The sequence below is a fragment of the Ornithorhynchus anatinus genome, chromosome 3 (genome assembly GCF_004115215.2).
Source record: "Ornithorhynchus anatinus isolate Pmale09 chromosome 3, mOrnAna1.pri.v4, whole genome shotgun sequence".
In the NCBI taxonomy this organism is placed as follows: Eukaryota; Metazoa; Chordata; class Mammalia; order Monotremata; family Ornithorhynchidae; genus Ornithorhynchus; species Ornithorhynchus anatinus.
In genome coordinates, this window is record NC_041730.1 from 10471467 (window position 1) to 10488213 (window position 16747).

At 48.0% G+C, this 16747-nt stretch overlaps 1 protein-coding gene across 3 annotated transcripts; it reads left to right on the forward strand.

Moving 5' to 3' along the window:
* Positions 1-991: 991 nt before the first annotated feature.
* Positions 992-16218, forward strand: LOC100079708 (serum amyloid A-1 protein-like). Of its 3 annotated transcripts, XR_005659833.1 has the most exons (4): positions 992-1292; positions 1665-1782; positions 3717-3876; positions 15462-16218. XR_005659833.1 is itself a non-coding variant. In XM_029061734.2 (3 exons), exons 2-3 carry the CDS (start codon positions 3159-3161, stop codon positions 3853-3855), a joined length of 267 nt encoding a protein of 88 aa, XP_028917567.2. In that variant the 5' UTR covers positions 1764-1782; positions 3148-3158; the 3' UTR covers positions 3856-3945. The 3 variants fall into 3 exon arrangements, 1 of the variants encoding a protein (XP_028917567.2); XR_005659832.1 differs by lacking the exon at positions 15462-16218 and having other exon boundaries at positions 3717-4096; XM_029061734.2 differs by lacking the exons at positions 992-1292; positions 15462-16218 and adding an exon at positions 3148-3286 and having other exon boundaries at positions 1764-1782; positions 3717-3945.
* Positions 16219-16747: the final 529 nt, after the last annotated feature.

A 16747-nucleotide genomic window follows, 5' to 3' on the forward strand; every position in this document is an offset into this window, starting at 1 on the left:
CTGCCAACTCCGATCTGAACTCTACTAACAAAGTCCCCCTTGTCCTTGAAGACTTTATCCCAGATGAACCCCTTGTCGCTTTAGTCACCCATTGGTCCTTATTGACACTAAGGCTACCTCTGACTATCACAAGCCTACATTCGAGGGGTTCCAGCTCCTAAGAATCTTTTAGCCAGCTAATCAAGTTAATCAATTAACTAAACTCCAACTGTGTGAAGACCACAGTTTGAAACGCTTGGGAGGATACAGTTTTTGTGCTGTACAGGGTTTGTGATCCCCAGTTACTCTCCCCCCAACAAAGCATTATTCAGGGTACGTCTCCTTCAAGAGTCCTTCCCAAACTAAGCCCCCTTTCCTCTTCTCCCACCCCATTCTGCATCACCCTGTCTTGATCCCTTTGTTCATCCGCCTTCTCCGTCCCACAGCACTTATGACCATATTTGTCATTTATTTATATCTCCCCGCCTCTTGACTGTAAACTCATTGTGGGTAGGGAATGTGTCTGTTTATTGTTGTATTGTACTCTCCCAAGTGCTTAGTACCGTGCTCTGCACACAGTAAGCGCTCAATAAATATGATTGAATGAATGAATGAATGATCCCAGTTCATGAGGAGTTTACAAACTAGAGGGAGAGAGAGGCATTATATAAATCACGGATAAGTTTGGCGACTTCAGCTGCTCTGTAGATAGGGTTGAGGGGAGAGGGTTGAGTAGAGCAAAGGGACTGCTGTTTGAACGCCATTTAAGGTACAAACTATTGGGCAAATGCGCTGGAGAGGGGAGAAGCAAAGTCCCTTGGGTGAGGGCCAAATCAGGTTCCTGGAACTAACAGTTCCTGAACTAGTTCAGCTGGGTAGACAAGAACTTTAGCATGATCAAATAGTTCTGCACCTTAAACACACACTGAACAGCAAACGACAGAAAACTAGAAACACAAATTACAGAAGCCTTCGTCAGCGTTGGGAACTGGAGGGTTGAGGGGAAAGACTAGACTGATCAAGATCAGGGGAAGTTAATCCAGGAAGGTGCACAGGCAACACTGCTGGGAAAAAGGCTTTTCTAGCATTGAGCAATAGTTCTGTCCTCAGTCAGTCGCAAGCTGAAAATGAGAGAAAGGAGTAAATAGATTTCAAAATATTTCGGTAACAAATCCACCTGTGGAAATTCCCCAGATCACTTGGCTTCGCTCGTTTTCTTTTTGTGTTAGGGAGATAAGAATTTGTATAAATATCATCTCTTCTTGACTGCACAACAGAAGAAAAAGGTTGGACTTCTTGGTAACACTGCAGAGGTGAGGTTTTTTTTGGTTGTTGTTGTATCTGAATGAAACTTTTCCATCTCAAGAAAAGAACTTCTTTCAGGTGATAAAAAAATGGGGTCCAGAGCCCATCCTTGACTCCCAGAGGATTTGTCTGTTGGCTACAGTAAGCTTTTCTAGGACTTTGGCTGGTAAAACTGCTTAAAATTGTGAGATAGATGCATCTCAGCATAACCCACCGTTTCATTTATTTTTGGCATTCAGTTGATAAATACTCAGGAAGAGAACCCTGATCAGAGCAAATGAAACTGAACAGCCAGATTGCTGTTCCCAAACAGAACAAAGTGGAATTTTGAAAAAGTCTCAGGGAAAATCCCTGATTGGGTCTCCTTACTTGTCTTGCAGCTTGAGGTGGTCACAGTGAAGCTCTTCGTCTGCACCTCGTTCTGCTCTTTGGCCTTGGGAGCTCACCGCTAGAACTGGTTCCTGGATGCTGGAAGGTTCATAAAAGAAACTGGTCAAGGTAAGATACCTTGATGAGGGAAGGAGGGCCTCCGGGCACTAGATTGTCAGCCCTTGAAGGGCAATGACCCCGGGGCTTACTGCTGCTACACTCTCCCAAGTGCTCATTACAGTGCTCACATTCGGGAGCCACTGGTGATTTGGCTACCTCTAGGCAGTCTCCATATAGCTCAACCAATCAATGGTATTTATTGAGCAGCAACCCTGTGTAGTGAACTGTATTAATCACTTGGAAAAGTTCAATACAACAGAAGTGAGAGATGTAATCCTTGCCCACAAGGAGCTAGAGTCTACAGCTACCATGCTTTCCCTTGGAAGGATGTTCCTTGCTACTTAATCCAACTCTAAATACGAACCCAACCTGTCACTCGAGCAGTTCTCTTTCTTACCCTCCCTTTGCCCAGAATATCATCCTGGGATGGTGACACACCAAGCATCCAGGTTTCACCTTGCCCTCCGCTGGTGAGCTACAGCTCCCTGAAAACTCAGACATTTTTTAGCTTGGCAGGTTCTGAGAAATCTTATTTTTCCATTCTGATTGGTGGCTGCACTTCTCGTAGAACATTATCGAGGCCCTAGGTCAGATCACCCGATGATAGGGTTTTTTTGTTGTTGTTTTAGAAATCCTTCTGTCCTGCTAAACTCTGCTCTCCTCCTGCCTCCCCCATTAGATTGTAAATTCCATAAGGGCAGGGAGGGTGTTTCTTGCTACAACTGTAATCTAAAGATTTTAGACTATATGCTCCTTGTGGGCAAGGAGTGTGTCTACAAAGTCTGTTACATTGTACTCTCCCAAACGCTCAGTACGGTGCTTTACACAATTAAGTACTCAATACACAAAACTGACTGATTAGTGCAGACCCTAATACCCCACTGGTGTTCAATAAATATCACTGAATGATTGACGGAGAGAGCATTTTCCACATGGAAGAGAGGTACACTGAAGAGAAACAAACCCAAGTCATTTCATTCATTCAGTCGTATTTATTGAGTGCTGACTGGGTGGAGAACATTATGCTAAGCACTTGGAAAGGACAATTCATTCTCAACGGCAAAAGAAAGATCAGAGACTGTTCAGTTGGGGGAATGTGCTAAAATCCTGGATTCGAAAAACATAATCGAGCCCAGCTCTCAACCTGAGGAAGAGAATCTTGCTAAAAACTTCCGTTCTAGCCAGTGTATCTCCAGGGGTCGGTGTTGGATCAAAAGGTGGCCCCCTTGTGATTAAGCGCTTAGTACAGTGCTCTGCACACAGTAAGCGCTCAATAAATACGATCAATTGATTGAGGAGAGAGCCTGTGAGAAGGTTTGATTCCCCAAATGATTTCCTTTAGGCTCATGTTTCCTCTGCAATCTCTTCGCCCAGGGAGCTGGGATATGTGGAATGCCCACTCAGACATGCGTGAAGTCAATTTCAAAAATTCCGATAAATACTTCCACGCTCGGGGGAATTACGACGCTGCAAAGAGAGGGCCGGGGGGTGCCTGGGCAGCAGAAATCATCAGGTAACTGGGTTGGCAGAAAGGTTGCCCCAGAATGGGGGAAAAGGTCAGAAGGACTTGCAACAGGGGAAATATAAGGACATCGTCTACATTCCAATCTGGGGATCTCCCCTGCCCGCTGCACTCTCGGGGCACTTTGCTGTGTCTTTGGGGAAAGATCTGAGAGGACTTCTGAAAACCCTGAAGACCAGAAGGGAAGCTCACCATAGCGAGAGACTACCTGATTCTGGCCTGAGCCTGGAAACGGGAAGACGGGGGCTGTGGAGAAGCTGCCGGGAGAGAGCCTGAATTTTCCTTCAGGCTCCCCGCTCTGGAAAGTGGCTTCTCTATGCCCCCGTCCCAGTCCCGCCACCCAGAGCCACACAGCCTCACAGGAAGGGAACTGCAAGTGGATGGCACCAGGCTTTATCCCGTCCACTCACTCTGTTTGCAGTGACGGCCGGGAATTCCTGCAAGAAACCTTCGGGAGGGGCATGGAGGACTTGCTGGCCGACCAGGAGGCCAATCGCCATGGGAGAAGCGGCGGAGATCCCAACCACTGCAGACCGGCTGGACTGGATGAGAAATATTGAGCCACAAGCGTCCCCCAAAATGTGAGTTTCTTGTCTCCATTTTAGGCCTGAGACCATGGTGCTTAATAAATTTGACTGTCGACAACCTTATGGGTGTCCTGGCCCCCTCCCCAGCTCTTCCTGTGCCCAATCCCTTTCTTAATAAGCTTGGTGACATTAACTGGATGAGGTCAGCAATGTGACATCACACAGCAGAGAAGTATTGGAGACAGGATTAGAACCCAAGTCCTCTGTCTCCCAAGCTGGGCCTCTTTCCACTAGGCCACTCTGTTTCCCTATGGTGATATTCATTCATTCATCATTCAGTCATATTTATTGAGCACTTACTGTGTGCAGAGCACTGTACTAAGCACTTGGAAAGTACAATTCAGCAACAAATAGAGAAAATCCCTGACCAACAACAGGCTCACAGTCTCCCTACATAACCAGTTTGCCACGTGGAGACTCTTGTGAGGATTCTGTTAAAATCTAGGTGGAGGAAGAGTTATTTTTTTTCAATATAGTTTGTCTTCATAGCTGGGGGAAGTGGGGCACATACTCACTGCTGACAGTGGCCAAACCTTTGTTTCAGGGGTCAAAGGAGTGCAATTCAGAGTGTCTCTTACACCTCTGGGCAGATTTAGAATACCCAAGGCTAGCCAGTGATGGGGAATTCAAACCCCGATAGCCACTTCTGAAGAGGAAAAGCTTCTCAGTAAGAAGGTATATACCAAACTTGCCTCTTAATGTTGGTATTTATTAAGCGCTTACTATGTGCGGAGCACTGTTCTAAGTGCTGGGATGTACAGGGTAATCAGCTTGTCCCACATGAGGCTCACAGTCTCAATCCCCATTTTACAGATGAGGTAACTGAGGCCCAGAGAAGTGAAGTGACCTGCCCACAGTCACACAGCTGCCAAGTGGCAGAGCGGGGATTCGAACCCATGACCTCTGACTCCCAAGCCCGGGCTCTTTCCACTGAGCCACGCTGCTTCTCTTGGAGCTAGTCTACGTGTCAAGCTGTCTAGTTTCACTTAGTGCTGCAGGTTTGACCAGTCATGTGCTACAAGGGTTGTTTTTCTTTACGGTTGATAATAAGAACTGTGCTGTTGGTTAAGTGCCGCGGTAGAGAGAAGATAATCAGATTGCACACAGTCCCTGTCCCGCAAGGGGTTCACAGTGTAAGTGTGAAGGAGAACCAGTATTAATCCCCACTTTACTTCTAGGAAGCTGCATGGCCTAGCGGACAGAGCATGGGGCCTGGGAGTCAGAAGGACCTGGGTTCTAATCCCGTCTCTACCACTTGTCTGTGTGTGACCTTGGGAAAGTTACTTAACTTCCCTGTGCCTCAGTTACCTCATCTGTAAAACGGGATTAAGACCGTGAGCCCCATGTAGGACAGGGACTGTGTCCAATCTAATTAACGTCTATCTAACCCAGATCTTGGAACAGTTTCCGGCACTTAGTAAGTGCTTAATGAATATGATTCAAAAAGAAAGAAAAAGACACTGAGAAGTCATTCAGCAGGCAAGTGGTGGAACCAAGACTAGAACCCACGTTCACTGACTCCCAGGCCTGGTTTCTTTCATTGTTTTTTTTTTTCCCAGTGTCACTTAGCATCCCATGATCCCATGATTATCTGCTTAGTTCTGTATCTTGTATACATTTTCACATCAGAAGCATTAAGTTACCAATGGAAGTTGTGCCTGGATGAGATGGTTGATATTTACAGATACCTTTTCCAGTCTGCCTCCCCATAAGGGTTGAGCAGTGCTTTCTAAATATGACTATTCTCCCCCTCTAGACTGTAAGCTCACTGTGGGCAGGGAACGTATCTACCAACCCTGTTGTACTCTTCTCTCCCAAGTGCTTTGATCTCGCCTGTCTTGTCGCCGACCCCTGGCCCACATGGTGCCTGTGGCCTGGAATGCCCTACCTCCTCAAATCCGGCAGACATTTACTCCCCCCACTTCAAAGTCTTATTGAAGGCCCATCTCCTCCAAGAGGACTTTCCAGACTAAGCTCCACTTTTCCTCATCTTCCACTCTCTTCTGCATCATCCTGACTTGCTCCCTTTGCTCTTCCCCATCCACCAGCCCCCCCGATTAGACCGTAAGCCCGTCAAACGGCAGGGACTGTCTCTATCTGTTGCTGACTTGTTCATCCCAAGTGCTTAGTACAGTGCTCTGCACATAGTAAGCGCTCAATAAATACTATTGAATGAATGAACTATAATTTTGTTTATTTGTATTGATGTCTGTCTCCCTCTTTCTAGACTGTGAGCTCGCTGTGGGCAGGCAGTGTCACTGTTTATTGTTGTACTTCCCCAAGGGTTTCGCACAGTGCTCTGCGCACAGTAAGTGCTTAATAATTACGACTGAATGAATGAATGCTTAGTACATGCTCTGCAACCCAGGAAGCACTTAATAAATGCCGATTGATTATTCAAACATTCGGGGCACTGCCTCATGGTGCTCCGGTTTTTTCACTGCCAGACTCCTATCCAGGGAAACTTGTTCAAGTAAAACTGGTGCTTAGTTCATATTATCAGCCATCATCAGTGGTATTTATCGAGTGCTCACTATAGGCAGAGTACTGTGCCAAGTTCTTGGGAGAGTATCATCCAACAGAGCTGGCCGACATTTCCTCTAGACTGTAAGCTCACTGTGGGCAGGGAATGCATCTGTTTATTGTTCTACCGTAATCTCCCAAGCACTGAGTACAGTGCTTTTCACGCAAGAATCAGTCAGTAAATACTATTGACTGACTGACAGCCCACGGCAAGCCACGGCCCAGAGTGGGAGACAGACACTACTATAATTAAATGATTGATCATATATAATTTAAAGATATGAAACTTCAATTGGGGCAAGGGCTCAGAGAGGCATCGGCAGGGCAAATGGCTTGAGCTGTTTTTTTCCAGTGCTGATGATGGGTTGTGTGGAGCCATTCACATTCTCTTACCTGGTCTCCCTGTGAACAACAGCTTATGTTGTGAGAGTCTTGGTGGGGAGTACTTGAGTAGGGGCAGAGGGAGTCTGGGCATGGAATACCTCTGGATGCCCTGTTAAAGCAAGCACATAACGCTAGGTCCTCATCTAGTTTATATGCCACTGTGGACAGAGAAACTGTTTATTGTTACATTGTACTCTCCCAAGTGCTGAGTACCGTGCCTTGCTCACAGTAAACGCTGAATAAATACAACTGAACGAATGAGTGAATACCCAGTGAGATTCTCACCTCAGTTGTACAAATTACCGGGATCTCCTCTGGAAACCAAATGGGGCTTAGAGCTGTGGAACACCCCATCTCCTCCAAGAGGCCTTCCCCGATTAAGCCCTCTTGTCCCTGGTTCCCTCTCCCTTCTGCATTATCCATGCACTTGGATCTGTGACCTTTGTGAATTTGATATTCACCCCACCCTCAACACCTCAGCACTCACGTACATGTCTATAAATTATATATTATTCCTTCAATAGTATTTATTGAGCGCTTACTATGCGCAGAGCATTGTATTATGAATTATTTTGGTTCTCCCCTTCTAGATGCAAGCTCGTTGTGGGTAGCTACGAGTCAAGAAAGACTGGCAAGAACTGGATGCCCTTGCTACCCAGGAGCATAGCGCCTAAGCCCATGGATGCTCAAATCTCCCTTCCCCTCACAGCACAAATGCACTTCTCTCTATACTCGCCTAGTTTCCCCTCTCCTTGTCATTTATTTTAGTGTTGGTTTCCCTCACTAGAGGATCACGTCCTCGAAAGCAGGGATTGCATGAACTAATTCGATTATGCCATCGGAAACCCTTCAGTGTATGCTTTGCACTCCGCAAATCTTTGGGAATCACTATGGCTCTGCCGTTATCTATGTGACCTTGGGTAAGTCACTTCAGTTCTCTGAGCCTCAAGTGCCTCATCTGTAAAATGGGACAAGAGTCCGAGCCCCATGTGGGACAGGGACTACGTCCAACCTGATTTAGCGATATCTATCGCAGAGCTTAGAACAAGGTTTGACACATAGCAAGCGCTTGACATATACCGTTATTATTATTATTACTACTGGTGAATGGTCGATTGATCTGTCCTTTGGGCTAGGCCTGGAGGCTGCCTCTTCCCACCCATCCTGCCTCTGTTATGGTGCTGTGGGAGACGGGGCTGGAGTAATATTAAGAATAATAATTGGAAATTGTTAAGCGCTTACTATGTGCCAAGCTCTGTTCTTAGCGCTGGGGTAGATACAAGGTAATCAGGTTGGACACAGTCCTCATCCTACATGGGGTTCACAGTCTTATTCTCCATTTTACAGATGAGGGCAGAGTCTTCCAAAGCTATTGTACTGTAGTCTCCTAAATGCTCAGTACAGCACTCGGCGCACAATGAGCGTTCAAAGCATAACACTGATCGAATAATTGGAACAAGCAACGAGAACCCGTACACTCAGCCCAGGCACAAAATAGAGGTGTTTGATTGCTTCTTCCTCTTTTAGATTTTCTTAATTCTTCCTGGACTTTTCCGTCTAAATGCATTGCGATATTTCCATCTAAATATAATCTTGTTGCTCAGAAACCGGAGAAGAGTTTTAAACACATGCAAATGAAAAATCAAATATTTTGGATATCAATCGTCTCATTTTTAGTCATAAAACTGGCCTATTACACTTTCAGGTTATGAGGACTTTTCCAAGGTCTTGATGATTCTGCTAGATAAACCTTAGAAAATCACAGCCAACACGCTAAAGCTTAAAGACATTCTGTCCGGGATGAATTATCACTGCCCAGCAGTAGAGTTGACTTCTTAATGACTAATTACACTCTGTTTTCAGGACTCACATAATTCAATTATTCAGTAAGGTTGTACTACAATGACCTAATGGGGAAAATTTCAGTTCCAATTCTGTGTTTCGGGGAGTTTTTATGGCATTTGTTAAGGGCGTACTATGTGCCGGGCACTGTACTAAGCGCTGGGGTAGATACGAGCTAATGAGCCTGGACATAGTCCATGTCCTACATGGGGCTCACAGGGTTAATCCCCATTTTGCAGATGAGGTAACTGAGGCACAGAGAAGTGAAGCGATTTGTCCATGATGACACGGCAGACAGAAATTGGTGCCGAGATTAAGATCCTAGGTCCTTCTGACTCTCAAGCCCATTCTGTATCCATTCTCTAGGCATGCTGCTTCTCGTTTTAAAAGGGCCTTCCAAAATGAAAATCTTTTGCAAAGCCTGACTTTTGGGGTTTAGATTTTAAGCTCCTTGAGGTCAGGGGTTGTGTCTTTTACATTGATTGCATTGTCCCGAGTGCTAAATACAGCGTTTTACATACAGTAGATGCTCAAGAGATCTTGATTCTATTTATTAACTATTGTTTTAATGAGATGTTCATCCCCTTGATTCTATTTATTGCCACTGTTCTTGTCTGTCCGTCTCCCCCGATTGGACTGTGAGCCCGACAAAGGGCAGGGACTGTCTCTGTTACCGATTTGTACATTCCAAGCGCTTAGTACAGTGCTCTGCACATAGTAAGCGCTCCATAAATACTATTGAATGAATGAATGAAAGAGATATAATAATAATAATGATGGTATTTGTTAAGGGCTTACTATGTGCCGAGCACTGTTCAAAGAGCTGGGGTAGATTCAAGGGAATCAGGTTGTCTCACGTGGGGCTCACAGTCTTAATCCCCCTTTTAGAGATGAGGGCACTGAGGCACAGAGAAGTTAAATGACTTGCCCAAAGTCACAGCTGCTAAGTGGTGGAGCCGAGATTAGAACCCATGACCTATGACTCCCAAGCCTGTGCTCTTTCCACTAAGCCACACTGTTTCTCTATGAACGACACTGCTTAATGCAGTGTTTTGCATTCGGCAGATGCTCAGTAGACCTTACCTTTTGTATTTGTTAGGCGCCTACTATGTTCCAACCACTGTTCTAAGCACTGGGGTAGGTACAAGGTAATCAAGTTGGCCCACGTAGGGCTCACAGTCTTCATCCCTATTTTACAGATGAGGTGACTGAGGCACAGAGAAGTCGAGTGACCTGCCCAAGGTCACGCAGCTGACAAGAGGCGGAGCCGGGATTAGAACCCATGTCCTCTGACTCCCAAGGCCGGACTCTTTCCAATCAGCCACTGATTGAACGCTAAATTCAGTGCTACGCACAATAGATGCTCAAGCGATATGAATAACTGGCTGCTTAGTAGTAATAATGATAATGGTATTTGTTAAGCGCTTACTATGTGATAGACACTGTACTAAGCACTCAGGCATGGAGAAGCAGCGTGGCTCAGTGGAAAGAGCCCGGGCTTGGGAGTCAGAGGTCATGGGTTTGAATCCCGGCTCTGCCCCTTGTCAGCTGGGTGACTGTGGGCAAGTCACTTCACTTCTCTGGGCCTCAGTTCCCTCATCCGTAAAATGGGGATTAACTGTGTGCCTCACATGGGACGACCTGATCACCCTGAATCTACCCCAGCGCTAAGAACAGTGCTCTGCACATAGTAAGCGCTTAACAGATACCAACATTATTATGGATACAAGGGAATCAGGCTGAGATGCATACAAGCAAATCGGGTTGGACGCAGTTCCTGTCCGCATAGGGCTCCCTGGTCTTATTCCCCATTTTACAGAAGAGGTAACTGAGGCACAGAGAAGGGAAGTGACTTACTTAAGGTAGTACAGTAGACAAGTGGCGGAGCCAGGATTAGAGCTCCATGACCTTCTGACTCCCAGGCCCGTGCTCTGTCCTACTACACCATGCTCCTTCCCATGTGCTCTGCCCGGTCGGTGCTCAATCCATCGATAGTATTCATTGAGTGTTTACTGCGTACAGTAGCAGCATGGCTCAGTGGAAAGAGCATGGACTTGGGAGTCAGAAGTCATGGGTTCGACTCCCGGCTCTGCCACTTGTCAGTTGTGTGACTGAGGGCAAGTCACTTCACTTCTCCGAGCCTCAGTTCCCTCATCTGTAAAATGGGGATGAAGACCGTGAGCCTCACGTGGGACAACCTGATTACCCTGTATCTACCCCAGCGCTTAGAACAGTGCTCTGAACATAGTAAGCGCTTAACAAATGCCAACATTATTATTATTATTACAGAGCACTGTACTAAACACTCGGGAGAGAATAATACAACAGAGTTGGTAGACACTTTCCCTGCCCACAGTGAGTTACAGTCTAGATACGCATGAACAACTGAGTGCTTAGTACAGGGCTCTGCACTTTAGGTATTCAAGATACATGAATGATTGAGAACACTTAGTAAGCGCTCAATAAATACTATTGAATGAATGAATGAATGCATGAGAAGCACCTTGGTATGGTGGATAGAGCAGGGGCCCAGGATTCAGAAAGTCGTGGTTTCTAATCCCGGCTCCTCCACTTGTCTGCTGTGTGACCTTGGGCAAGTCACTTCATGTCTCTGTGCCTCAGTTACCGCCTCAGTTACTCCTCTGTAAGATGGGGATAGAGACTGTGAAGCCCACATGGGTCAGGGACTGTGTCGAGCCCGATCTGCTCGTATCCACCGTAGCGCTCAGAACAGTGCCTGACACGTAGTAAGTGCTTAACAAACACCATTCTTATTAGTATTGTAGTTCATCCCCTTCACCGAGGACATGCAGCGTACGTCCCCGTCGGCATTCAGGAAATGGTCAGGATGGATTAGCTCTCCGGGGTTACCCTCTTCCCGGCAGCCACTTCTCCCGGAATCTACCTCCCCGTCGGCTCTCCGCCTGAGGCGGAGGAAGCATCCATTTTCCAGTTGCCTTAGTAACTTTCGGCACCGCGCTCTTTCTAAGTGAAAGGCCGTAAACGGGCCCTTCTGTCTTCATCCCAGATTCGTATTTGCATGGCGGATCTCAGAGCCACCCAGTAATGGCGAGTTAAAGAGTCTGTCAGGGAGCCTGATAGGGCCCTGTAAGTCACTCGGGAAGTAAGGTAACTCTGCCTTGTCTCGAAGCACGGGAACGGAGCCTTCTGTGGGCGGCGATTTACGACAGACCCTGCGCTTTATGCAATATTAATTTAGAAGTATGGAGAGAGTGGCAGCCATTCACTTAAATTTAACATGTTCGCCACAGAATTGTACTTTAACATACCGCCGGAGTGATTCCTGAGGGCATCTTTCCATTTAAAAGGGGAGCAGGGAATTTAGATGTCTGCCTTCGGTCCCTAATGGAAGTCAGCCGGGTCCCAAAGCCGTCAAACACAATTTGACGGTGGGAGGTTTTTGTCTGCCCGGAAAGGGGGACTCGGGAGGGGCAGCAGCGGGTCCCTCTCTCCCCGCAGCCCGGCCGGGAGCCGGAGTCGCTGGACGTCGCCGTTCTGAAAGGTCGGGAAGCCGACCCTGGAACCGAGGCTGGGTTTATTTAGCGCGCAAAGGGGGATCGGCTGGGGATGCAGAAGCCGAGCCTCCCCCGCTAAGCTCCTTCTCCGAAACGCTGATGGACCTCGGCTGCCTTTTCCAGCTCCTCCGACCCCCCCCCCACCCCCTTAATTGACTAAGATTGGGTTGGATTTGCAGGAAAATGTCAAATCTCCTTAACCAAAAGGGGAAAGGACTAGGGTGGAGTCACCCTCCCTTTGCCATGAAAATGATAATAATAATAATGGTACTTGTTAAGCACTTACTATGTGCCAAGCACTGTTCTCAGCGCTGGGGTAGATACAGGTTAATCAGGTTGGACTCAGTCCCCCATTGGGATCACACTCTTAGCCCCCATTTTCTACAGGTGAGTAACTGAGGCACAGAAAAGTTAATTGCCTTGCCCAAAGTCACACTGCGGAAGACAAGGGTGAGAACTGGGATTAGAACCCGTGACCTTCTGACTCCCAGGCCCATTCTCTATCCACTACACCATGTTGCTTCTCGCCTGAGTACGTGGGTCCATACCCTTTAAGTACTTTAATCTTACTGCCTGTCTCCCCCTCTAAACTGTAAACTTGGTATGGGCAGGGAATGTGTCCGTTTATTGTTACGTTGTTCTTTCCCAAGCATTTAGTACAGTGCTTTGCACACAGTAGGTGCTCAATAAATACGACTGAATGAAGGAATGAATGAATCTTCATCCCACCTCCAGCCCCACAGCACTTAAGTACATCTCTTAATAGTTACATCTCCTAATAGTCAACCACTTCCCTATCTGGAATTTATTTCAACGTCTGTCTCTCCCACTATATTGCAGGGATCGGTCCACTAACTCTACCGTACCATATTTGTATTTGTTAAGCACTTAGTATACGTCAGGTACTGTACTAAGGGCTGGGTAAATACAAGGAAATCAGGTTGACCGTGGTTAATAATAATAGTGTTGGTATTTGTTAAGCGTTTACTATGTGCCGAGCACTGTTCTGAGCGCTGGGGGAGATACAGGGTAATCAGGTCGTCCCACGGGAGGCTCACAGTTAATCCCCATTTTCCAGATGAGGTCACTGAGGCACAGAGAAGTGAAGTGACTCGCCCACAGTCCCACAGCTGACAAGTGGCAGAGCCGGGAGTCGAACCCATGACCTCTGACTCTGAAGCCCAGGCTCTTTCCACTGAGCCACGCTGCTTCCCTTATGGGAATTGCACTCTAGAAAAACCTGCTGAGGAACAGCATTGCTTAGCAGAAGGAGCCCAGGCCTGGAAGTCAGAGGACCGGGTTCTAATCCCAGATCCACCACTTGCTTGCCGTGTGACCTTGGGAAAGTCCCTTAACTTCTCTGTGTCTCAGTTTCCTCAAAAGTAAAATAGGGATTCAGTACCCGTTCTCCTTCCCCCTAGGCTATGAGTCCCTCATGGAAGAGGGGCCGTTTCTGCCCTGATTAGCTTATACCTACTGCGCTGTTTAGAACAGCACTTGACGATCAATCAATCATAAGGATTGACTGCTTACTGTGTGCAGAGCACTGTACCAAGCACTTGGGGGAGTACAATATAAAAATACAACAGAGTTCGTAGACACATTCCCTGCCCACAGCGAGCTTTCAGTCTAGAGGGAGAGACAGGCATTAATATAAATAAATTACTGATATGTACATTCGTTCTGTGGGGCTGGATGCGGCGGGGGTAAATAAAGTTGAACCGACGGGATTTAGTGACAGATCGAACTTTGGAGGTAAAGTCAGAGAGGGACGTCCGGGATAACATCAAGGTTATGGGCTTGTGAGTCAGGAAGAACGGTGGTGCTGTCTACAGTGATGGGAAAATCACTGGGAGGATAAGGTTTGGGTGGGAAGATAAGGCGTTCTGTTTTAGACACGTTAAGTTCGAGGTGACGGTGGGACATCCAAGTAAGGACGTCTTGAAGTCGGGAGGAAATGCGAGACTGCAGAGAGGGAGGGAGAGCAGGGCTGGAGGTGGAGGATTGGGTGTCAGCTGAATAGTTGCGGTAGTTGAAGCCGTGGGAGGGAATGAGTTCTCTAAGGGAGTGGGTGTAGATGGAGAGTAGAAGGAAACTCAGAAGTGAACCTTGAGGGATACCCACAGTTAGAGGAGCAGAGAGAAGGAGCCCTTGAAAAAGACGGAGGAGCCAGAGAGTTAGGAGGAGAACCAGGAGAAGACGGTGCCGGTGAAGTCGAGGTTGGGTAATATTTCCAGGGGAAGGGGGTGGTTGACATTGTCGAAGGCAGCCGAGGTCAAGGGGGATTAGGATGGAATAGAGGCCGTTAGATTTGGTAGGAGGCAAGAAGAAGATCGTAGGAGGAGAAGCAGGAGATGTAGCCTGTCCTGTGGAAATGGCCCTCTCCCAGTGAGTGCTTAACAAACGTGATTATTATTATTGTGATTGTTATTATTACGATAACAGAGTAAAGCCGCAGGGCAGCTCACCGAACCCCTCACCTTTGCTTCCCAAAATGAGGGATTAATCCCGGCTCAGACACTTGTCTCCCGTGTGACAGTGGGCAAGCCACTTAACTTCTCTATGCCTCAGTTACCTCATCTGTACAATGGAGATGAAGACTGTGAGCCTCATGTGGGACAATTGCATTACTCTGATTCTACCCCGGTGCTTAGAACAGCTCTTGGTACATAATAAGCGCTTGACAAATACCATCATCATTATTGCTATTATTATTATGACAATAACCACACTCATTATTAAGCCCTTACTAGGGGCCAAGCACCGGGGCAGATAGCTCGCGTCATCGGGCCGGCGACAGTTGGACGGAAGTCCTCGAACCCACGGTGCGGAATCAAAACCTCGACTGAGACGGAGCAGAGTGGGCTACCGTTAAGCCACCCCCGGTTCAACTAAGTGACCGCTCCCGGGTCCTCGCCTTATTCCTCCGGAGCACGTCGGTTAAATTCCTTTGAAGCAGCCCGATTGTAGTGCAGAGCCCGGCTGCTTCCCAGCGAATCTTCCGGCCGTTCTTTGTTGCGAAACCAAATCCAGGGTCGCATTGTCCGACCACGCGCGCACGCTCCGGCTGCATAGAAAGCCCCTGGTTCCCCAGACTGACTCCACGCCGCCCGACGGCCCCGGGTTCTCAATGCTATCTCGTTGCAGCAGCCCACGCTGACAGCTCTCTGGCCCCCCACACCCACCGCCCTCGCTCCTGGGATAAGAGCCGCGCCATTGATGCCGGGTGTATTATTTTCCATCGGCTCCCCGCGGCATGTCACTAACAATTCCCCCGGCCTTATCGCCCAAAAGGAAAAGGCTTTGAAAAGTGGAAACAAAGCATCCGACCACATTGTTGGACTACTTTCAGTGCCGCGATCGGGGGCTTCCATCGCTCTACACGGAGAGACTAGGAACGTCACCTGATACAGATAGGCCGATGGACAATTTATGGAGGACGTTTATCGTTCCCTATCTGCCATCTTCCGTCACCCACACCGGTGGCTTTCAGATCGCCCTTTTCACTGCCCTTTTCCTCGTCCGGATGGAGTCCGACTCCTTCTCGCGACGCCTTCGCGGATGGGAGCGACTGAGGCGGCCCGGCGTTCCTGCCCGAGGCGGCCCATCGCCATCGGCCACGCTGTGGAAACGACCCCGCCCAACCTCACCACAGCACACTCACACCCACCAGACAACACACACACACAGACACACAATTCCACACACAAACACAGGTGTGCGGGCGCGTACACACACACACACACGCGCACACCCCCCCCCCCCCCCAAACACCCTCACTTCAGGCCCACCTTGGTTAACCATCTTGTGAAATGGTCCTGTCTCACTGTGTGCTCCCACTCTCTCAGACTCACAGATTCGCACACGTGCGCACACACACACACACACACACAATAAACACACTCAACCGAGGTACAATGCTTTTGTTTTTGTTTTTTATGGTACTCGTTAAGCACTTACTATGTACTGAGCCCCCTTCTAAGTGCGGGGCTAGATTCGAGGTAACGAGGTGGGACGCGGTCCCTATCCCACAGAGGCCCACAGTCAAATAAGGGAGAACTGGGATTGAATCCTCATTTTACAGCTGAGGGAACTGTAAGTGACTGGCCCAAAGTCACACGGCAGGCAAGTGGACTGGGATTAGAATCCAGGTGTTCCTTTGGAACCAGCCCGGTCTTACTCGGATACTCGCTCTCACGCACACAAGCTTGATACCACATGCACACACACACACAGAGACACACACAAACCATACGCAGAGCACACTCCACCCAAGCCCTACACATACACACACCCCAGGCACACCATCCCACGTGTTCTTTTGGATATAATCCAGCCTCACTCTCTTTTTCTGACACACAAACTGCACAACACATGCACTCCTCTCACCGACGCCCATCCCGTAACACCCCATCGCACACAGAAGCACGACCCCCGTACACACCTCCCCCGACTCACATCACCGAGACACACGTACATATACAAACATACGCACACACACACATCCCCCCACCCTCATCACACACCACACTCTCCCCCCACACACAGAGACCTCTCTTACACACCTCCTCCCCGCCCCC

Coding starts and splice junctions, on each gene's coding strand:
- LOC100079708 (XM_029061734.2), top strand. CDS start 3,159: ATGTGGAATGCCCACTCAGACATGCGTGAAGTCAATTTCAAAAATTCC. Junction 3,287..3,716: donor TGGGCAGCAGAAATCATCAG/GTAACTGGGTTG, acceptor CTCTGTTTGCAG/TGACGGCCGGGAATTCCTGC.